We start from the raw sequence: 25,002 nt of genomic DNA on the forward strand, positions 1-25,002 counted from the left end.
TGAAAGACATTTCTGCTGCTCAGAGCAGTCAGGACTAGGGTACAGAGCCTAAAACCGAGAGATAGACTATATGGGAATGACATTAAAAACACTTTTGTGCACAATAATGACAGGTGTTTAGAAATCTCTTTTGCAAATGGCAATTGAAGCTCAATCAATTCTGAAATGGAGACAGATGAATTTTTCTTAGCCAAATCAATTTGGGGAAATGTGAGTTTGGGAGTTCGGTTGTCGGCTGACCAGGATAGCACTGAATGGTAGAACAGACTCAATAAACTAAATGGCCTCCTCCTGTTCCTATGTACACATGTGTGTTACTTGGCTTGGAGCACTTCAGTGTCAGCATGGAAAGAAAATGCCAGCAGGCAAGGATTATTAGCGAGTTTTGAGAATATTTGTAGCTCAAGTTGAAGTTCTGAATGTAGGTTTGCTCGTTGAGGTGGAAGGTTCATTTTCAGATATGTTGTCACCATACTAGGTAACATGTTCAGTGAGTCTCCGAATGAAGCACTGGTGGTGTAACCCACCTTCTATTTATATGTTTGAGTTTCCTTGGGCTGGTAAGGTCATTTCCTGTGGTGACATCATTTTGTATGGTGATGTCATTTCCCATGGTGACATCATGTCCTATGATTATGTCACCTCCTGTTCTTTTTCTCAGGGGGTGGTCAATGGGATCCAAGTCAATGTGTTTGTTGATAGAGTTCCAGTTGGAATGCCATGCTTCTAGGAATTCTCGTGCATGTCTCTGTTTGGCTTGCCCTAGGATGGATGTGTTGTCCCAGTCGAAGTGGTGTCCTTCATCATCCATATGTAAGGATACTAGTGAGAGAGGGTCACATTGTTTTGTGGCTAGTTGATGTTCATGTATCCTGGTGGCTAGTTTTCTGCCTGTCTATCCAGTGGCTAACAAGTGACAATAGACTGGGCCCCACAGCTAGAGAACCGAATCACAGCCCTACTCAAAAAACCTCAGACATCTGGAGAAATAATTAAGACCGACTTCCAAAAAATGAAACCAGACAGATCCAACACACCACGCTTCTACAAATTACCCAAAATTCACAAACCAGGAGACTCCCTTTCAGACCCATAGTCTCACTACCTGGAAACCAATTTACAGATTAGCCAAGGAGCTACACCAAAGACTTAGTCGAAGACTCACACCACTCCATCCACTCCACCCAAGAATTCCTGAAGACCATCAAAGACACCAAGATAGAAAAGGATGAAATAATGGTCTCCTTTGACGTAACAGCCCTGTTCACATCCATCAACATCAACCAGGCCAAGGAAACACTGGCTACATTATTAGAAGAACCAAGGACACATACACCACAACACCACCAACTTCTTCAACAAAGACAGTATTGTCAAACTAGTGGACCTATGCCTTACCACCCACTTCACCATCAACAACAAAACCTACAGACAAACCAATGGAACACCCATGGGATCTCCGATATCAGGGTTCTTAGCAGAGGCAGTAATGCAGAGACTTGAACAAACAACTCTGCCAACCATCCAATCCAAGCTTTGGGTCCACTAAATGGATGACTGAATGAAACAAATTAGAGGAACCCTTCAAGAACATCAATAATACCCTTACTAGCATAAAGTTCACTAAAGAAGAGGAAAACAACAAACTGCCATCCTTAGATATCGCAGTAGAACAAACATCCAATGGGGAACTTCAAACCAGCGTCTACAGGAAAACAACACATATGGACCAAATATTGAACTACAGAAGCAATCATCTCAACATCCAATAAATGAAGCTGCATTGGGACATTATTCCAATGAGCCACCACACGCTGCAGTACAGAGTGGCTATGCAGAGCAGAGGAAAATCGTCTATTTGTGTATTCAAAAAGAATGGGTACCCAATGAACACAGTCCACTGATTTCTGAGCAACAAACCCAAACAAGCAAACAAGACATGTCCAGAAACCTTAGCCACTCTCCCCTACATCAAAGACATCTCAGGAATGCCTGCCAGACTACTTAGACCCCTCAGTATCATGGTAGCCCACAAACCCACCAACACACTAAAACAGCAGCTAATGAACTTGAAAGATCCTACACAGACAAGCAAAACTAATGTTATCTACAAAATATCATGCAAGAACTTTAACAAACACTATATTGGACAAACAGGCAGAAAACTAGCCACCGGGGTACATGAACATCAACTAGCCACAAAGAGACATGACCCACTCTCACTAGTATCCTTACATACGGATGAGGAAGGACACCACTTCAACTGGGACAACACATCCATCCTAGGGCAAGCCAAACAAAGCCACGCACAAGATTTCCTAGAAGCATGGCATTCCAACTGGAACTCTACCAACAAACATATTGACTTGGATCCCATTTACCATCCCTTGAGAAAAAGAACAGGAGATGACATCACCATAGGAAATGATGTCACCTTACCAGCCCAAGGAAACTCAAACATATAAATAGACGGCAGGCTACACAAACAGAACTTCATCTGGAGGCTCACTGAAGATGTTACCTAGTATAGTGACAAAACGTCGGAAAACGAACCTTCCATCTCAGCGAGCAAACCTACATCCAGCAAGGATTATTATCATGTTAAGAATGAGCAAAAACATATCCAGTCATGGCATTAACAACTGCTGGTGTGTGAACATCCTGCATGTAAGATCTTCTAACTCCTTGCTTATTTCCACGGTCTCCCACATTTTAAACATTTACCGAAGGATCTGCAACTGTCTTTGCCCCCGATATATTTTATCCCCTTTCTCTGGATCTTTAGAAGGTTTAGGTGGTGCTCAGTTCAACGATGTACAATCAGACTCCATGCAACTGGAAGCTGTGGTTTGGAACACAGGAGCAAATGGAGGCCCTTCAGCCCCTCCAGCCTGCCTCGCCATACAGTTAGATCATAAGACCAGTAGCAGAAGCAGACCATTCAGCCCATTGAGTTGGCTCCACTATTCAATGAGACCACGAATGATCTGATCAACTCCACTTCCCTGCCTTTTCCCCATCACCTATGATTCCTTTACAGATTAATAATCTGTCTCTCTCAGTCTTGAGTATATTTAATGATCCAACTTCAATCTGTCCAATCTATCAAGCCATCATAGTTCCTATCTCTTGCTCATATTTGGCCCTCAGGTGATCTCCCTTATCTATCATCTCCCTTGGCAACAGTCTAATATTAAGGCAATTGGATCACAAACTTGGTAGTGAATTTGATCCTAACTTGATCTCATAGTCTGGCCATAACCAGGATCATCTGTTTCCACCTCCGTAAATCCACCTGATTTCTCTCCTGACTCAGCTGACATTCTGTAGAAACCCTCATTCATGCCTACATTACCCCTAAGCTTGACTGTTGCACCACACTCAGGACTGATCTCCCACATTCTAGCTTCTCTAAGCTTGAGATTATCTAAAACTCCGCTAATCAAGTCCTTATTCGCACCAAGTCCACTTGCCTAACACCCCTATGCTTGCTGACCAACATTGACTCTTGGTTATAAGCAGCATCTTGATTGTATAGTTCTCAACCTTGTTTTCAGATCTCTCTGTGGCCTCAGGCCTTTCAACCTTTGTTAAGTTTCACAATGTTTGCAATACTCTCATTCTGGCCTCTTAAGCATTTTAATCATTCCACTACGGGTGTCCTTGTCTTGAGCTGCCTGTGCTCTCAACTCTGGATTTCCCTCTTTAAACCAGGCTTGGCCTCTCTGTCTCACTTGCTTCCTTTAAGCCTACCTCTTTGGCCAAGGACCTGTCCTAAAGTCTCCTGATCTCACTCAGTGACACGTTTTAACATGTTCCCTGAAAGCATGTTTGGGGGTTTTACTGCATTAAGGGCACTATACAATTGTCAATTTTCTTTTATTCTTACCCCTACGACAAAAATCTCAATAAGTTCAATATATTTTTGAGGGGAGGTTATCCTTTGCCCTTTGTGTGTAGAAAGTACTTCCTGACACCATCCCCAAACAGCCTGGTTCAAAGTGCCTAAAAGTCTAAACCTCAACAGAGGAACATCATTTTCTCCCATCTAACTCTTAAGCATTTTACACTGATCGGATCATCCCACAGTCTCCTATACTCAAGGATTTGTTCAAGGAAAATTAATGAAGAACATTCTCTTTATTTAAGTTTCTAAACCTGAGTGTTCATTGAACAGATGTTGAGGTGAAGATTCATGGTCATATTTGCTTTCAGTGTTCCTCAATGAAGGTCTGACAAAATCGACAAGGATTCCCACTCCCGCAAGCTTTGCGCCTCCCCTCCCAGATATTGTACCCGTGGAGGATCAGTTCCTGTTGTGATATCCCAACATAGTCATAGAATCCTACAGAACAAAAAAGACCCTTCGGCCCATTGTACTGCCAAAGCTGCACTAAATCTACACTAGTCCCACTTTCCAAAACTAGGCCCAAAGCCTTGAATGTTACGACACTTCAAGTGCTCATCAAAGTACTTTTTGAAGGTTGTGAGGTTTCCTGCTTCAATTACCCCTCCCCCACCCCCAGGGAGGGCAGTCCAGATCCTCACCACCCTCTGGGTGAAGAAATATTTCCTTAAATCCCCTCTCAACCTCCTGCCTTCCACCTTAAGATTAATCTCCCTTGTTATGGATTCTTTGACTGAGTTGCTGTCTATCCACTCTGTGCATGACCCTCATAATCTTACACACCTCTCGACCTATGTGCTCTAAAGAAAACAACCTGGGCCTATCCAGCCTCTCTTCATCGCTTTTCCCAGCTGACCAACAAATCAGGGACATTTGAACAACATGGCAGAAGATGCTTTGAAAAAAATGCGTACAATTCTGGTCATCCTGCTAAAGGAAGGATGTTACTAAACTGGCAAGGGTGCATAAAGTATTTGCAAGGATGTTACAATGACTGGAAGATTTAAGGAAAGGCTAGATAGGCTGGGACCTTTTATCCCTGGAGTGTTGGAGGCTGAGGGGGTGACCTTATAGACGTTTATTAAATCATGAGGGGCATGGATAAAGTGAATAGTCACAATCTTTTCCCCAGGGTAGGAGAGTCCAAAACTAGAAGGCATAGGTTAAACGTGAGAAGGGAAAGATTTAAATGGACCTGAGGGGCAGCTCTTTCACACAGAGGGTAGTGTATGTTTGAAATGAGCTGGCAGAGGAAGTGGTGGAGGTAAGTTTGTGTCGCTGTAATGTAATTTCTGATCTTTATTTCTCTTTTCTGTACCTCAGATAGTGCCATGCATTGGTGACATTGTTATACTGTAACAATTGTGTGACAGAAGAAGCTGTACTTTGGGACCTTTGTCCCTAAAGCTAGCACCATAACTAGTGATTATAAACTTTTCACATGTCTCATTTGTGCACATGTGACAATAAAGGTAATTCAATTTATTTGCAACATATAAAGGACATTTGGACAGGTACAGGAATAGGAAAGGTTTAAAGAGCAGGCAAATGAGACCAGTTCCATTTGGGAAACCTGGATGGCGTGGATGAGTTGGGTCGAAGGATCTGTTTCCATGCTGTATGACTCTGTGACTCCACAGAAGAAAAAGCAGCACTCACTGATCTGCAGCCAAGCACGGAGCAGTGTTCTCAGGCAAGAGCAGAGAACAATGACAGACAGAAGCAAAAGAAAAGAAGCTGGAAAATACTCCACATCTGGCCACAACATAGTCTAAACAAAATGACTGTTTAGAAATGAGATAGATTAGACACAGATGTGTCCTGTGAAAACAATTGAATTCAGCAGGAAGAAAAAGAAAGTTTCTTTGTAAGAATAAAGAATCTTGCCGAAAATAGACATGTTAGCCTGAGAATAACATTCAGATGAAAAACACATGCTTCTCAAAGCTGGAAACGTTGCAAATGATTGGACGACAAAGCCCAGTGAATTAGATGCTAGATCTGTCAATAATCTATTAAGCACCTTGTTGTTGAAAGCCTGCTTCTGTGTCACGCTCACCACCAAGGCTGCATCAGACTTTATCTGTGCGCTGGTCAGAGACTAACCCTTAGCAGGTGCTGTTGGCGGGCACTGTGAGAGGCTCCCACCCTGCAATATCGTCATCCTCCCTTGGAGACTCTGGTGTCACCCCTTTTTCTTGATATAAAGGCACGCTCAACCTCACATTGACAGGACCATTCAGCCCAACTGGTCTTTGCTAATGTTAATATTCCATCCTCCAATTTGATTCAACCTATTACCATACATTTCTGCTCCTTATGTTAACATGCTTTTATCCAGCTTCTCCTTAAAAGCACCGATGCAAACCCACTCATAACTTCAAAGGCCTTTATTCAGTTGCCTCTCAGTTAGCTGTTTTCCAGATAGAAGCTTTTCAGTTCTTGAAGACCATAAATCTCTCCTCAAGCTGCTTGTCCTTGCCAAATACATCATGGCCTTTAACTGTTTGATTCCTCAACCAGATAAAAATTATGATTGCTCAGAGCTTGATCAAAATTAATGCGCACTTGACTAAGCTCAGTGTGGACTCAGAGAAATGTATAAAAGATGTGGAAAGAATTGTCAACAATGAGCTAGAGTCATTGAGTTATACAGCACAGAAACAGGCCCTTCAGTCCATGTTGAGCATAATCCCAAATGAAACTAATCTCACCTGCCTGCTCCTGGCTCATATCCCTCCAAACATTTCCTATTCATCTCCTTATCTTTTGTCTCTTAACCTTTGTAACTGTACCCACATTCACCACCTCCTCAGGAAGTTCATTCCACACATGAACCACACTCTGCTCCACATGCCTTTTTAAAATCTCCTCTCACCTTAAAAATGTGCCTCCTGGTCTTGAGGTTTCCCCATCCTAGAGAAAAGGCAACTCCTATTAACCCTACCTATACTGCTCATTATTTTATAAACCTCTATGAGGTCACCTCTCAACCTCTTACACTCCAATGAAAAAAGTCCCAGTCTATCCAGCCTTTCTTTATAGGGTGGCACGGTGGCACAGTGGCACAGTGGTTACCACTGCTGCCTCACAGCACCAAAGACCCAGGTTCAATTCCCACCTCGGGCAACTATCTGAGTGGAGTTTGTATATTCTCCCCGTGTTTGTGTGTGTTTCCTCCGGGTGCTCCGGTTTCCTCCCACAATCCAAAAGTGTGCAGCTTAGGTGAATTGGCCATGCTAAATTGCCCATAGTGTTAGATGAAGGGGTAAATGTAAGGGAATTGGTCTGGGTGGGTTGCTCTTCGGAGGGTCGGTGTGGATTGTTGGGCCAAAGGGCCTGTTTCCTCACTGTAAGTAATCTAATCTAAACAAACCTTCCATACCCACCAACATCATGGTAAATCTCCTCTGAACCTTCTCCAGCTTTACAATATCCTTCCTGTAGCAGGGTGACTATCACAGTGAATAAAACCAGTTACATAGACATCAGTTTCATCTCTGCATATACACTGAGCACAAAATATACAACAAGGATCATTGGCCATTAACCATCCTCAAGTTCTCTGCACCTTATTACAGTCAACTAAAATATTCCCATCCAACAACCTTCTCCTTATCCAACTCAATAGGTAATCACTCAAGCCCCAGCCTTCAACATTAAACACCTTGTCACCTTCTAGGACACAAGTCCATTTGAGTGGTTTGCCAGCCTCATTTCAATGGGTAACAGCCATCACCATAGTGCGGGACTAGAGCCACATGGAGACCATATTGTACAAGGATGGCACGATTCCTTCCTGAAAGTGCCATTTGGGTTTTTGTACTGGCTTGTACAGATGAAAATCTTCCAATTCGAGAATTCGTTCTGCTTACCACAGTCAACTCAAACTGCTCCATGAGGGAGATTTCAACTTACATGTCAAGACTACGGGTCCAGTATGAAGAGTCACCAGTTTATCAACATAATCTGTAAACCACCATGCTCAAGATTAAATAGGTTATGAGAAGAAGGGATAGATGTAATGGACATGTTGAAAATGTTAGAAGGACTCAACTGGGGTCGATATCGTGTTCTGCTAATTAAACCAACCACACAGGAAAGCTCACATCACCTCATAATCTGTTAAAGTATGAGTGACAGAGAACTGCCCCAAATTTCACTATTTAAAGAAAAAATAACAATTTTATTCCTTAACTCCAAAAGTGAACATTAAGCAACAATTCACAACCCTAATCCTCCTATTGCTTAAAAAAATTGTTAACTACCTCCCACTCTATGACAATATACTGATCCAATAAAGCCTCTATAAAATTACAGCAAGTCAACTTTCAAAACCAGCCAGCTGTGTCGATCCTCCTTTGTAGATCTCCCTGGGTCGTATTCTGTCTTTTGCTGCACAGATTTTTCATAAGAACAAAAAAGATACCTTTTAGATGATGGAAGAAGGTGCTCTTTTTCTGGCTAACTATCCAAAATGCCTGCTTTTTATACCCCAAGACATCGGATCGTCTCATTGGTTCAATGTTGTCAAAACAGTAACGTTCAAATTCAGTTGGGTTTTAGTATCTTGGGGCATAATTTAAACTGATTGGCTAAATTCAAACTGTTGTGAAAACAACTCAGTATCTGAGTTACAGATCAAATATTACATCTTCAACTTGTCCAGTCCACTTTGTGCCTGCAGTCAGTCACATGACAGGTGTTTGCCAGCTTTTCAGTTTTCACGCTCTCTTAAAGGTACAGCACACACCTTCAACTTCATAACAATAGAAAAATGAATTCCTCTGATGGGTGGATGAAGAGCAAGGAAAATGATCATAAAGTAAGCAACAAAATGGAAAAGCATTTCTCACACAAGAAAGAGTGGCAAGCTGTAAATCTGTCCCCCAAAGGACTATGAATGTTTGGAGTCAAATGGCGCCTTCAGGCCTTCAGAGATTAATATATTTTTGTTGGTTAGAGGGGTCAAGAGAAGACAGGTAAATGGACTCAAGATATCAATTAGGACTGATTGAGCTGATAAATCAAGTAGGCTTAAGTAATTGGATGCTCAAATCTGTTTCTCATATTGTGACTTTCTTGTCTCACTAAGTAGAGATTCAGAGAAGATCTTGATTAGGCAGAAGAAGTAACCAGGCTGACTTACCAATCACAGTGACATGAGCAATTTCACTGCCAACCACCACATTTTCTGGGAAGGTGAACTGTATATCCTTGGACCAAAGCTGTCCCTCATCCTCTGGGGCAATGAACAGAGCCTGAGAGAATGACTGCTGTATTCCTTCAGCCTGGACACAGAAGGGGAAACAAGTTGTTAAACACTGTCAGGTAAAAATCATAACCTGAAAATCTGGAATAATAAAGAAAAGCAAGACAACTAATCAGGAGTCAAATTGTAATAAATAAATTAGGAGTTCTGATATTAATGGAGCTACAAATTTTATCAAAGCTTGGAATCCTGCAGTGAGTGTAACTCACCTTCCCAAAACTTGCCCACAAACTACAAGTCAGGAGTATGATGGATTCACTCCCCATTGGCCTGGATGGGTGCGGTATCGACAACATTCAAGAAGTTTGATGCCTTCCAGGATAGACCGGCCCTCTAGATTGACACCACATCCATAAACATTCATCCCCTCTCCCACTGACACTCAACGTGCTTCAGAAAATCACTAAGGCTCCTTAGACAACTCTTTCCAAACCCATGGCCACCACAACCTTGGATGGACAAGGGCAGGAGATATATGGGAACATCACAATCTGCAAGGTCCCCTCCGAGCCACTCATCATCTTGACTTGTAAATATATCAGTGTTCCTTCACTGGAACCTAGAAGTCCTAGAATTCCCTCCCTTTTAGCATTGCGGATCTATCTACAATGAATGGACTGCAGCAGTTCAAGAAAGCAGTTCACCCACCAACTTCTCAAAAGCAAACTAAGAACAGGCAGTAAATGTTGGGTCAGCCAGTGACATCCACTTCCTGTCAATAAATAGAAAGAACATTCTAAAACAGCAAGAGGCCCTTTAGCATGTCAGTAACATTATCCCTTTAGCCCTTTCTCTTTTCTCTTTCTCTTTTTCCATCACTGCTCAGAGCATTGGACGCTGAGGGGTGACCTTATAGAGGTTTATAAAATCATGTGGGGCATGGATAGGGTAAACAGACAAGGTCTTTTTTTCACTGGAGTGGACAAGTCCAATACTAGAAGGCATCAGTTTAATGTCAGAGGGGAAAGATTTAAAAGAAACCTAAGGGGCAACTTTTGCCCAAGAAGTTGGTGCATGTACGGAATGAACTGCCAGAGGAAGTGGTGGAGGCTGGTACAATTACAGTATTTAAAAAGCATCTGGATGGGTCTATGAATAGGAAGGATTTAGAGGGATATGGGCCATATGCTGGCAAATGGGACTAGGTTAATTTAAAATATCTGAACAGCACAGGGGAATTGGACCGAAGGGTCTGTTTCTGTGCTGTATAAATCTGTGACTCTATGCTCAAATCTGTTTTCAAATTCCTATTGACAGTTTGAATCCACCTTAATCACACTTTCAATTAGCACAATCCAGATCACAACAAGTTACTGTGTAAGATTATTGATGTCAGACCATTTCTGGCTCTTTCACCAACCAGCCTGAAATCTGTGCTCCTTCGATTAGCAACCCACCGGAAACAAAAATTATTCTATCAAAGATACTCATGACTTTGAACACAGAAGTTAAATCTCAATCAGATCGAGGTTGGCTAAGGTACACTGCATTGTTTTAATGCTCTGGTACATTCTGGCAAGAAAGAAAAATTCTAGCAAGAGGTAACTATGATTAAACCAGGGATAGCATCACTATGTGAGAAAAAAATATTTAATATGGTCAATAAAAACGAAAAGAACTGAGGATGCTGTAAATCAGAAACAAAAACAGAAATTGCTGGAGAAACTTAGCAGGTCTGGCAGTATCTGTGGAAAGAAATCAGTGTTAACATTTCAGGTCCGGTGACCCTTCCTCAGAACTGGGGATCCTTCTTCAGAAACAGTGGACCCAAAATGTTCATTTTGATTTATCTTCACAGATGCTGTCATATAGTATGCTCAAGATTAGTGGTAAGCCAGAGGAATGGACACATTTTAAAAAGCAACAAAAGACAAACAAAAAATGAACAATGCTGAGTGAGAAAATAAACTTTGAAGTTAAACATGCAAGTGATATCAAGATGGACAGCAAGATCTTCTTTAAATATATAAAAAGGGAGAGATACATCAGGACGATACAGTGTCTCTGTGCTTATCACTGCAGCCTCACAGCACCAGGGACCTAGTTTTGATTTCAGATTTGTGTGACTGTCTGTGGGGAGTTTGCACATTCTCCCCGTGTCTGCGTGGGTTTCCTCCGCGTACTTTGGTTTCTTCCAAAAATCCAAAGTTGTGCAAATTAGGTGGATTGACCATGGGAAGTGGCCTACAGTGGCCAGGGATATGCAGGCTGGGTAGATTAGTCATGCGAAATGCAGGAATAGGGGTAGGAGTATGGGTCTGAGTGGGATGCTCTTTGGAGGGTTGGTCTGAGCTCGATGGGCTGAATGGCCTGCTTCCACACTGGAAGGTTTCTGTAATGAAATGGGGCGACAGGAAATTGCAGAGAAGTTAAGTTAATGCGTTGTGTCAGTTTTCACAGCAGGAAACTCTGGTAATCTTTCAGAAATTGCTGAGGAATCAAGGGGTAGTAGGAGGAGAGGAAAGAATTATAATTAGATTAGATTACTTGCAGTGTGGAAACAGGCCCTTCGGCCCAACAAGTCCACACCGCCCCGCCGAAGCGCAACCCACCCATACCCCTACATCTACCCCTTACTTAACACTACAGACAATTTAGCATGGCCAGTTCACCTGACCTGCACATCTTTGGACTGTGGGAGGGAACCGGAGCACCCAGAGGGGACCCACACAGACACGGGGAGAACGTGCAAACTCCACACAGTCAGTCGCCTGAGGCGGGAATTGAACCCGGGTCTCTGGCGCTGTGAGGCAGCAGTGCTAACCACTGTGCCACCGTGCCGCCCAATTATATCTTGAGAAAAAGTGACAGGAGAACTAATGGGGCTAAAGAGAGATGCTTCTGCTGGACTTGATGGGATACATTCTGGGAAAACAGAGATAATTAATGCACTGATAAGTAATTTTCCAAAAATCCTCATGTTCTGGAAAAGACCCAGAAAATTGGAAAATTACTAATGTAGCACCTTTAGTTAAAAAGGGAAGGGGTCAAGGAAAAGGTATTGATAAGCTAGTTTGCTTAATGTCCATTATGTAATGGAAAATGTTAAAAGTATATTGTAAAAGATGTAATAACAGAGCATTTAGAAATTCACAGCATGATCAAACAAAGTCAGCATGAAGGGGAAATCATGCCTGAACAATTTACTGGTATTTCTTCGAGGAGTTAACGAGCTGGATAGGAAAAGGAGCAGGCTAGCTAATAGAAAGTGTTTTCAGGATGGATGCCTGTAACATAGTGATCAGTGCTGGGACCACAATTATTCACAATATACATTAATGACTGTGATGAGGGAAGTGTATGTACTATTCTCCAAATTTGCAGATGATGCAAGGATAGACAGAAAGCTAAGAGGTGAGAATGGTTAAAACAGTCTACAGATGGATGTAGGCAGTTTAAACAATTGGGCAAAAACACATGCGACGATGCTGTCACTTTAACAAGGTTATTTAGTCCTTGGTTTTTCTCAAGAGAGGTTGTAAAGGCAGAGGTGCAGAAGTGTCTCGTTTAACAATGGCAGGGGAGTGGCCAGTTCTCCCAGTTCAGGTTCTTTTCTAGTTTGGTTTAGCTGTGGCAATCACAAGATGCTGCAGTGTTTAGAGAAAGGCTTCAAGCTTCAGCAGATGATTCCTGACTGACTTTTTCTCTGAAATCTCTCCTGTTTGTCAGACCCTGTGTTTGAATTTATCTTTTTGCCAAGGGGTGTGTTTACAAGATGTTACTGGGTTGGCACAGCTCCTTAGTTAAGTTGCTGTATTGGGTCAGTTAAGTTTTCTTTTGTTTGTGATTCAACCGTAGTGTTAAATAAATTCTGTTTTGCTTAAAGCCGAGTGGTTTGACCAGATGCATCACACCTGGAACACCCACTTGACATCTGCCTTTAAAATAAGAAAACGTTAGGGTCTGGGCTACCTTCTTAAAATATTTTGAGAGGCTCCAACCCGGTCCATAACACACAGCAGATAGAATATAATGGGGGAAAATGTGAGGGTATGCACTTTGGCAAGAAGAATAGAGGATTTGAATATTATTCAGAGATGTAGAGAGTTATAGCACAGAAAAAGGCCATTCGGCCCTTCGTGATAGTGCCAGTCAAACACAGGCACCGAGCTATTCTAATCTTAATTCCCAGCACTTGACCCATAGGTGTACATGCCTTGGCATCACAAGTTCACTCTAAGTACTCCTTCAATGTTACTGAAATTTTCATTGGTGACAAATTGTAGAAAGCTATGAAATGGAAGGATTTGGGAGTCCCCATCCTGAAATTACAAACAGGAAGGAAGAACTCGGGAAGGTGAGGGTAATGCTGCCTTTTATTTGAAAGGGTTTGAAGTACGAAAGTAAGGAAGTTTTGCCAAGTCTATTCAAGGCACTGGTCAGACCACAGTTCTAAACAGTTTTGGTCCCCTTACCCATGGAAAGATATGTTGGCATTGGACACAGTTCAGTAAAGGTTCGCAGGCTGATACCAGATAGGGAGAGATTTTCAAATGAGGAGGGGCTGACTAGGTTAGGCCTTTTCTCATTCCAGTGTGGAAGAATCAGAGGCGACTTATTGAAACATACTGAGAGAATTTGACAGGGGAGACTCAAAAAGGTTGTTTCCCCTTGTAGAGAGTCTGTAACCAGAGGGCAAAATTTCAGAATAAGGGGGTCGCACATATAAACCAGAGATAAGGAGGAATTTCATCCACCAGAGAGTTGGTGAAGCTGTGGAACTCTTTACCACAGAGAGCTATTGAAGCTGGATGGTTTACAATATTCAAAGCTGAGGAGAGATACATTTTTAATCACAAATGAATCAAAGGTTATAGAGGAGTGGCAGGAAAATGCAGCTAAGGATTATCAAATCACTCACGAGCTCAGTGAATAGCAGAGCAAACACAATGGGCTGAACGGCCTGCTTTGCTTCTGGGTTTTATGTTCTTTTGCAAGACATCAAAAGCATGGAACTTCTTCCCACCATTGGCTTCCCTTTCAAACCTCGAGTCGTTTGCCATTCGATGTAACTCCTGATTTCTCCTGATCTTAGTCTCTTGCCATCTTCCATCATATCTCCAGCAAATAAAGATGCTGTTGCCCCCAGAGTTTAACCCTTTGCATCCTTCCTCATCTCTCCCAGTCAACACACTTTTCTGCTTCTTTCTTTCTGTGATATATCCCCTTCAAACTCCTCCTGCGCTCCAGGTTTTGGCTCCTACGCTTGAGTTTCACAGCAGTAATAAAAGGTTGGCTTTGAAAGAGTCTGAGTTAAGGGATTAGTCCTGATCTCTAAACTCACTTGAGGCTACTTATCGGCTTAAACCTAGGCCAAAGCTCATACTTCAAGTTAAACAACAAGTTTATGTCTCCATTATCTGTAACTCGGCCGACGTAGTGGAGATTAGTGCCACGCAACATCTGCAATGCATTTGTAAAATTTTGGTTCAATTCAATCTCCCCATTGTTGTCCCTTTTTTAGGTGAACACTGAAGCAGGGATCTGAAATGGATTTGACACGGTCCAAATAATCCAAGTACACAGCCAAGGAGCGTCAAATCCAAAAGCATTAATGGCAGGAATTGTGAAATCCGAGTCGGAATTTTATATTTAGCTTCTTTCAACGAGCTGAAGATGGCCTGGTGTTAGTCATGGTTCAGTTGGTAGCTCTCAGGTCCCTGACTCAGAAGGTGAGGGGGTTCATGTAGCCTGAAAGAGATTTGAGTTGATGCCCCAGTGACGTACTGAGGGCACGTTACGCTGGGAGATGGTGGCATGGTGGCAATGTCACTAGACCAGCAAGCTGATAATGTATTGAAATCCCACCACAGAAGCTGGTGGAATCTTACATTCACTTTTAAAGTCTGGAATTAAAGGTCTCACAAAACCTAAAAGCCTATCCAGTCCATGAATGTTCTTTAGGGAGAGAGATGGGCCATCCTTACTTGGTCTGCTGACTCCGGGCGCATTGCAGTATTAACAGCTCTCTAAAATAACCTCATTCAGGGGCAAATGGATATAGGCAATAATGCTGACCTTTGTCAAAAAGTGCTCACTTCCTCTGGAAGAGTAAAGGGAAAAAATGACAGAGGCATTATTTTTCAGTTAAAAATCCTTCAGGTAGCTGTGGAGCAATACCATCAGAAGGAGCAGTGCTCCGAAAGCTACACATCACACAACACCAGGTTATAGTCCATCAGGTTATCATCACCTGATGAAGGAGCGCCACTCCGAAAGCTAGTGCTTCCAATTAAACCTGTTGGACTATAACTTGGTGTTGTGTGATTTGTAACTTTGCCCACCCCAGCCCAACACCGGCATCTCCACATCATGACTACCACCGACACCACTAACTGCTGGCTCAAAGTAGAGAGGATCTCCAAGAAGGTCATGCTTGCCAACACAGCAAGGTGTCTTATGATCCTGCTCCACAGCTCCTGACAATGGAGCAGTGCTCCGAAAGCTAGTCCTTCCATATGGACCTGTTGGGCTATAACCTGGTGTTGTGTGATTTTCAACTTTGTCCATCCCAGTCCAACACCTGCACCTCCACATCATAATTTTTCAGGTAACTTCAAGCAGAGGTATTGTCCAACCTTTTAGAGGCATAATAGATCCCGTTATTTCAAAGAAGAGAACACAAAGTCAAAATGAGTTGTATTTCTGCAATTGGACAAAACTTACTGAACAATCCCAGGTGACCAAATAATTCCATTAACAAGCAATCTAGGATGACCAATGTGGCTCACTTACACTTATTGGAAGCTTCATATAGTCATGTGCAGGACCCTGCCCTCTACAGGAATAAAGGAATACATTTGGGTATTGTGATCCTTTTTGAGTTAAAACAAAACATTCAGATCAATAGTTCCCGAGAGCTTTCTCCATAACAACACACCAACCAATCAGTGTTGACTAGCCAACCAATCAGCGCTATTTTCATAGGCAAAAATAAATTATCGCTTATTTTTAAAATTTGGCATTCTTGAGTAAGTCCTGATGTGTAGAAGAGAAATGTTATTTTTCAGCAGGATTAGTTTAATTTAGAACTGCAGTGTAGATTCCAGGTCACAACTTGCTGCATTCTGAATAACATTCTCATCTCTCCTCAGCTGTGTTCTCAGGTTACCCCATTCACACCTCCCAACTATCAGAAATTGTTTCACCTTAACGTCTGGGAAGACAAATTAATGATTGTACCATGTAAGGTTAAAGGCTATATTTTTAACCTCCATTTTATTTAGTCTACCTCACAATTGGCAGCATCTATATTTCATAAACTCGTAAACGTCTCTGCTCTCAGAAGCACTTGGCTTCAATGCTTCAAGTCCATCATCATCAAATCCCAACAGTATGGAAAGGGACTATTTGACTCATTGAGTCAACCCTCTGAAAAGCCTCTCACCCAAAGCCGCTCTATACTCATAATCCTGCATTTCCCATGGCCAATCCACCTAACCTGCACACCTTTGGACTGTGGGAGGAAACTGGAGTACCCTGAGGAAACCCATGCAGACACAGGGATAATGTGCAAACTCCACACAGACAGTAAGCCAAGGATGGATATTGAAATAGGCTCTGGGATACAGCAGTGCTAACCAGTGAGCTACCATATACCCATTATACAGCCACACAGCACAGAAACAGCCCCTTCGGTCCAACCAGTCCATGCCGACCATAATCCCAAACTAAACTAGTCCCACCTGCCTGCACATGGCCCATATCCCTCCTGACCTTATCCAAATGTCTTTTAAAGGTTGTAATTGTATCTGCATCAACCACTTTTGCTGAAATTTTGTTCCACACACCAGCCCCTCTGTGTAAAAACGTTGCCCCTCATGTCCTTTGTAAATCTTTCTTCTCTCATTTTAAAAATATGGCCCTTTGTCTTTAATTCCTCCACCTGAAGGAAAATACCCTTGTCATTCACCTTCTCTCTGCTCCTTTTGATTTTATAAACCTCTATAAGGTCACCCCTGAACCTCAAATGCTCCAGTGAAAAAAGTCCCAGCCTATCCAGTCCATTTTTATATCTCAAACACTCCATTCCAAGCAACATCCTGGCATATCTTTTCTGAGCCCTCTCCAGTTTAAAAATATCCTTCCTATAACTGGCAACCAGAACTGGACACAGAACTCTGGAAGAGGCCTCATTGATGTCCTGTACAACCTCAACATGACACCCCAACTCCTGTACTCAAAGGTCTCAGCAATGAAGGCAAGCCTGCTCAACATCTTCTTAAGCGCCGAAAGAACTGTGAATGCTGTTAGTCAGAAACAAAAACAGAAGTTGATGGAAAGTCTCAGCAGGTCTGGCAGCATCTGTGAAGGATCACCGGACCCGAAACGTTAACTTTGATTTGTCTTCACAGATGCTGCCAGACCTGCTGAACTTTTCGAGCAACTTCTGGTTTTGTAGCTTCTTAACCACCCTGCTTACCTGTGATGTAAATTTCAAATATTGTGCGCCTGAACTCCTAGTACTTTCTGTTCTACAACATTACCCAGGGCCCTACCATTAATTAAAGTCATAGAGTTATTCTGCACAGAAAAAGACCCTTCAATCTAATTTGTCCATGTCCTAAATTAATCTCTTCCCATTTGTCAGCATTTAGCCCATACCCCTCAAAACGATTCCTATTCATATACCCATCCAGATGCCTTTAAAATGTTGCAATTGTACCAGCCTCCACCACTTCCTCTGGCAGCTCATTCCACACACGCACCACCCTCTATGTGAAAACATTGCCCCTCAGGTCCCTTTTATATCTTTCCTCCTCTCACCCTAAACCTATGCCCTTTAGTTTCGGACACCTCTAACCTGGAAATACATTTTTGGCTATTCACTCTATCTATGCCCCTCATGATTTTATAAACCTCTATATGGTCACCCCTCAGCCTCTGATGCTCCAGGGACACTAGCCCCAGTCTATTCAGCCTCTCCCTGGAGCACAAAACCCTCCAAGCCTGGCAGCATCCTTGTAAATCTTTGCTGAACCCTTACAAGTTTCACAATATCTTTCCTAAAGCAGGGAGATGAGAACTGAATGCAATGTTCCAAACATGGTCTAGCCAATGTTCTGGACAGCCACAACATGACCTCCCAGCTCCTCTACTCAATTCACTGATCAGTAAAGACAAATGTACCAAACATCTTCTTCACTATCCTGTCTACCTATAACTCCACTTTCAAGGATCTATAAACCTGCACTTCAAGGTCTCTTTGTTCGGCAACACTCCCTTGGACCTTACCATTAAGTGTTTAAGTGCTGCCCTGATTTGCCTTACCAAAATGCAACACCTTATATTTATCTAAATTAAACTCCATCTGCCACTCCTCAGCCCATTGGCCCATCTGATCAAGATCCCATAGTAATCTGAGGCAACCTTCTTCACTGTCTAGTACATCTCGGCGAACAGAACCACAACAACGAGCACCCAAGCTACAAATCTTCTCCCAAACTTTGAACATCTCCAATTTTAGTGTCATCTGCAAACTTACTCACCATTCCTCCTATATTCACATCCAAATCATTTATTGAAATGGTGAAAAGCAGTGGACCCAACACCGATCCTTGTGGTACACCATTGGTCACAGGCCTCCAATCTGAAAAACAGGCCTCACCACCACCCTCTGTCTTCTGCCTTCAAGCCAATTTTGTATCCAATTGGTGAGATCTCCCTATGTTCTATGTAATCTAACCTTGCTAACCATTCTACCATGCGGAACCTTGTTGAACATCTTGCTGAAGTCCATGTAGACAACATCGTTGTATCAATTCTGTTCTTTATGTCACCTGGCATATTTTTGGTAAATCTCTCTTGCAACCTCTCCAAGGTCTTGACATCCTTCCCAAAATGTGGTGCCCCCTACTGGGCAAAACCCTCTGGTGGAGACTAATCAATTATTTCATAATAGTTCAGCACAACTGCTTTGCTATGGCATAACATTCCTCTCCATATCAAATCCCTAATCAAGTGCCTTTTAATAACTTTCTTGCTGTGTCCAGTTCTGGTTACCCAGCTATACAAAGGATATTATTAAGCTGCAGAGGGAGCAGAAGAGATTTACCAGGATGTTGCCAGGTATGGAAGGTTTGAGTCATAAAGAGAGATGGATAGACTGGAACTTTTTTCATTGGACGGTAGGAAGTTGAGACGCGACCTGATAGAAGTTTATAAAATAATTAAAGCTGTAGATCGACTTTATGGTCGTTGTCTTTTGCCCAAAAGGGGGCATAAGACTAGGGAGGGGCACATTTTTAAGGTGGGAGGAGAAAGATATAAAAAAGAAGAGGCAATATTTTTACGTGGAGGGTGGTTCATGTGTGGATTGAACTTCCTGAGGAAGTGATGAATGTGGGTACAATTACAATATTTAAAGAGACATTTGGATGGATACACAAATAGGAAAGGTTTGGAGGGATATGGGCCTGGAATAGGCAGGTGGGAGTAGTTCAGTTTGAGATTACATTTGGTACGGACTGGTTGAAGTGAAGGGTCTGATTCTGTGCTGTATGACTCTATGATTCTATTTGTATCTGTGCAAGGGTTGTGTCATATTAAAAATGATATCTTCAAACCAAACCATTAAGGGATAATTGCTAAGGGTTAATTGGACATGACAGTTAGAGACAAGTGGAAGATTACTTGCCTGATGCAAAAACATCTTATTTTGGCTTTTAGGTGACTGTATAACCTTGCTTGTCAGTGGGAATCATATTTTAATGCAGTTGACACGTGGCCACCTGGATAATATTTTCAGCTTATTGTCTGCACAAAATCTGGAAAAGAACTGAAAGTACTGAGAGTACTAAGCAATGGTGATACAGCACGGAACCAGAACAGTATTAATATCAGGGACTCTGCAGCTCTCGTTGGACACCACCTTGGAGTGAGATCATGACTGGTGTCAGGAAACCTGAGTTCTGCAGGCATGCCATCGTAAAATGGGGTCCCCGATGGGCAGAACGCAGTTACACTCGCTGTTAGACATGTTGAACATGTCAAAAATCATTTAAGCTATAATTCCACTCATTAGTGTGTATATATATTCTACTATGTCTAAAGTAGATTACAGATTTTATATATATATATATATAGCATAATATTTATATTTACTGCTTAATATAGATTGACTACATACATATATAAATATATTTACTGATTAATACTAATTAATATACAAATATAACTGCTGATAATCTCATTAATTTGGATCACTTAACCCATAGAGTTATTTTTGTAACATTCCATCAAATCCACTATAACACATAGGCACGTGTGAAGGTGTATAATGATTGCATCTTGCGGGGATGTCCAGCCTACTCCTGTTCCTTTTTCTACTCTTTCTGAATCTGCCGCATTTACGTCACAGAAAGAAACAAGGAATTGGAATCTGCCAAACCAAAATGCTACCTTTACTAAAACGTATTTGGTGACAGCGTCGAATGCAACTCCAGATGTGGCTTTAACGGTGATGGGAATCTTGCCAAGGCCCTTCATCTTGATGGGGAAATAAAATACATGGGAATCTTGACTCAGCACAGAGCCTTTCAGCTTGTTGAGGTCCAGATCCTTCTCATCTGGTACGATGATGAAATCAAACAAATCACTTAGTTCAACTGTCACCCAAACCTGCACGTTAAAAAATATAAACAAGTTAGTATCTAGCCATCTGCAACATGAGTTACCCAGCCCTGTTAGTTCTCTCTCTCTCTCTCTATCTCTCTCTGTCTCCGTGACAAGCCTTTAGAACAACACTTACAATGAATGGCTCAACAAACCTATTAAAATGATTATGGCTTTTTAAAAATTATTCATTCATGGGACATGGGCATCACTGGCTGGGCCAGCATTTAAGTCCCATCCCTAACATCCCAGACAGTTAAGAGCCAACCACATTGCTGTGGGTCTGGAATTCCTAAAGAACATTGGTGAATCGGGTGGGCTTTTCTGCAGCAATAGTTTCATGGTCAATGTTAAACTCTGACTTCCAGATTATTATTCCACCATCTGCCATGGGGGGGATTTAAACCCTAGCCCTGAGAACACTTCTGGGATCTCAGGATTAATGGTCTCACTATAATGTGACTGGGTCATCGCCTTCTCCTGTTCTAAGGGACAACTGAATTAATCACATTTAGAATGAGACAGTATTTCTATAAGCATTATTAAATTCATCCCTTTCCAAAAACAATACTCATGTTATTCTCAAAGGGAACTGGGTTCCGGAGAGTGGCAGCTGTGGGCTGGGAGCTGGGGGTGGTTGAGGTCAACATTGGGTTTGAGAGTTGAGGTCCAAGAGCCAGGTGGCAAGAGAGAGGTTAGGAGGCAGAGCACAGGTCTGGAGCTGATAGGGATGATGTCTAGGAACAGGCAGCCTGGACCAGGGATCATGGGGTGGTACAGTCGTTCAGAGGTTAGCGCTGCTGCTTCATGGCACCAGAGACTTGTGTTCAATTCCACCCTCAAGTGACTGTGTGGAGTTTGCACATTCTCCCAGTGTCTGCATGGGTTTCCTCCTGGTGCTCCAGTTCCCCCCCACAATCCAAAGATGTGCAGGTTAGAGTGGGGTAGCCATGGGAAATGCAGGGTTACAGGGATAGGGATGGGGGGGGGGGGGGTGAGTGGGTCTGAGTGGGATGCTCTTCAAAAGGCCAGTGTGGACTCAATGGGCCGAATGGCCTGATTCCACACTGTAGGGATTCAATGTGCTGGTAATGGAAGCCTGAGGTCATTTGGCATGGGTCAAAGTGGGGAGCCAAAGCCCAGAGCAGCGTGCTTGCTGATACCAGGAGGTAGAGAGGACATGTTTAGGTGTTATATGAGTGAAAATCTCACAGATGCTGTTAAAATGAAGATTGTGTTGATTGCTAAATTTAAATTTGAGACAGAGAGATCTGAGAAGCAGTAAATAGCAGCTGTCTGGTTAAAATGTTCCAGGTTTGGTCTTGTATGATGGAAACCCATTGACTATGACCCCATCAATCTATGGAAGGTGCTATTAGAGTGATGGCAGAGGTATAAGTTAATTATTTTGAAAAACATTTATTGCTTACTTATACCTGCCGCTGCATGCCAATTTACATACTCTGATATCGTGGAACATTGAGCAGCCCTTTTGTGCGATGGCTTCAATTTTAATGAGTTTCATAATTATTGAATATATTGATGAAATCTTCTATCTCTACCTCTGTGTGAGTTTATGTCAACACAAATAGAGGCAGCAGTGTTACTCTGTGACCACCTCACCTAACAAATAAATGAGAATTGCAAATTAGACCCTGCAAACCATAAAGTACACCCTGAGAATCACAAAAAAAACCCTCTAGAGGAGCCATTGGAACAGAAATATAATTATGTCCTGCTGTGATGTTTATCAGGCAAAAATGGTCACCAATTTCTTCCCTTTGATTTTCTGCTCTCTGTATCCTCATACCAGTGATTACAATATGCTCTTTCTAGTTAATTGAAGCACAGTCTTTGGCTCACTAATCTAATGTTATGGCAGGATGAAATGATCCGACAGTATTCATAAAATGCCGTTACGAATAGGTACGACGTAAGAATGCATTAACATTTTATCCCAACTACAAAATATTCATGTAGGAGATTGAAACTGCAGGAGAGGGATTACCTCTAGGTCCTGTTGAAGGTAGTTGAAAATGTTTATTTCCAAAATGAGTTGTTCGCCTTTGGTTACAGAGTACGGGAGGTTTAGTTCCAGAAAGAAAGATTTGAAGACTTCCAACTGTTAAACAGAACAAACTGGTATTAGCATAGACACAGGAACACAGGTCATAGATTTGGTGATGAACCCATCTGATGAAGACTGCTCTCAAGTAATTGATGAAGCCAAAGCATGTGTTTAGTTTCAACGTGTTAGTTAATGAATGGAAATACCCCAGGTCTCCTTCTGTTGGCAGAGGCAGATACAATGGTACTGACTTAGGACAGGAGAATATTACATATAATCACTTCTATATAGTTTGAATATAATACCTTCAGGCTGTTTCAAGGTAATTAAACCAAATAATTGAGTTTGGTTGAGTCCAAAAAGACATAGCTGCTAGACAGGGTCTGTAACAAGTGGTGAGGGAACCAACAAGGGGGAAAAATATACTTGACCTCATCCTCACCTATCTGCCTGCTGCAGATGCATTGATCCATGACAGTAAATTGGGAGAGTGGTTGACAATGTAGAGATAATGGGTAGATACTCAAGTTGACATAATGTGACCAGTGGTGTCCCTTAAGGATCTGTGTCAGGGCCTCAATAATTCACGTTATTTTTTAATGACTTGGATAATGGCACCGAAAGTCATATAACCAAATTTGCTGATGACACAAAGCTAGGCAGATTGTAGACAGTGTAGATGATAGCATAAAATTACAAAGGGACATTGATAGATGAAGCGAATGAGCAAAACTGTGACAGATGGAGCTCATCGTAAACAAATATAAAGTTATCTATTTTGGACTGAGAAAGAATAGATCAGAGTGCTTTCAAGATGGTATGAAGTGGACATCCAAAGAGACTTGGGGGTTCAGGTGCGTAGATCTTTAAAGGGTCACAAAGAAAATGCAGAAAATAATCAAGGAAACTAATGGAATGTTGCCCTTTTTTTCTAAAGGACTGAAGCACAAAGATGCAGATGTTTAAATAGAACAATTGGCATTAGCAATATTATACAAAACTTTGGTTAAATCCCATCTGTAGCACTTGAAGATATATTGGCCTTGGAGGGAGGACAACATTGATCGATAAGAATGATACTTGGACTTCAGGGGTTAACTATTGAGAAGAGATCATATAAACTGAGCCTGCTTTCTCTAGAATTTAGAAGATTGAAGGGTGATCTGATCAAAGTCTTCACAATATTACCATGAAAAGACAGGGTAGATAAAGATAAACTATTTATACTTGTTGGGGAATTTTAGAACTAGTCTGAGAGTCAGATGACTTAGGAGTGATGTTAGGAAGCACTTCTACACACAAAGAGTGATAGAGGTTTGGAACTGTCTTCCATAAATAACAATGGATGCAGGATGAGTTGTTAATTTTAAGTCTGAGATACATAAAATTTTGTTAAGTAAAGGTATTAAGAGAAATGGGCCAAAGACAGATATATGGAGATAGGTCACAGATCAGCCAGAATCTCATTGAATGGCAGAACAGACTAGAGGGGCTGAATGGCCTACTCCTGTCCCTACATTCCTATGCTCCTAGTATTAGTAAGAGTGACCACCACACAATCCTTGTGCACTTCACATTGAGAATCATCTCATCGTGTTGTGTGGCTCTATCACGGTGCTAAATGGGACAGACTTTAAACAGATTGAGCAACTCAATACTGAGCATCTGTGAAGCACTGTGGGCCATCAACAGCAGCAGAATTGTACTCCAGCAGCAACCTGTAACCTCATGACCTGGCATATCCCCCACTCAACCATTACCATCTTGCTCGGGGATGACCCCTGGCTCAGTAAAGAGTGCAGGAGGCCATGGCATACCAAACTCCAGGCTGTCTGGTATATATTGTGGTTGGGTCCACAAGTACCATCTGGATGCCTTGGGTAGATTCATGGGCACCAGCTTTGTTTGCTGGGATTAATTTAAATCATTGATTGAAGTGGAGAAGGGTATGAAATGAAGTCTTCAGCAACTAAGAGGATCAATATTGATCAGGTATTTCTTTTTACATATTTCTTAATAACTCGTTACATTTACATCTGAAAAACATCATAGATTCTTGTGAAAGATCAAGTTAGATGCAGAGCAAGTACACAATACTGTTTAACACCGCAGACTTTGGCACTCAGAAACTGGTACGGAAAA

General features: G+C 42.0%; 1 protein-coding gene across 1 annotated transcript in view; it reads right to left on the reverse strand.

Annotated features, from left to right (window-relative positions):
* cd109 (CD109 molecule) overlaps positions 1 to 25,002 on the reverse strand; it is a 140,374-nt gene that overhangs the window by 43,663 nt on the left and 71,709 nt on the right. The window contains exons 20-22 of the mRNA XM_072580292.1: positions 22,801 to 22,914; positions 20,580 to 20,798; positions 9,057 to 9,198 (exon numbers count right to left, since the gene is read on the reverse strand). Of these exons, the coding sequence (XP_072436393.1) occupies positions 9,057 to 9,198; positions 20,580 to 20,798; positions 22,801 to 22,914 (475 nt within the window). The remainder of the gene's footprint in view (positions 1 to 9,056; positions 9,199 to 20,579; positions 20,799 to 22,800; positions 22,915 to 25,002) is intronic.

The sequence above is a fragment of the Chiloscyllium punctatum genome, chromosome 11 (genome assembly GCF_047496795.1).
Source record: "Chiloscyllium punctatum isolate Juve2018m chromosome 11, sChiPun1.3, whole genome shotgun sequence".
Taxonomy (NCBI): domain Eukaryota; kingdom Metazoa; phylum Chordata; class Chondrichthyes; order Orectolobiformes; family Hemiscylliidae; genus Chiloscyllium; species Chiloscyllium punctatum.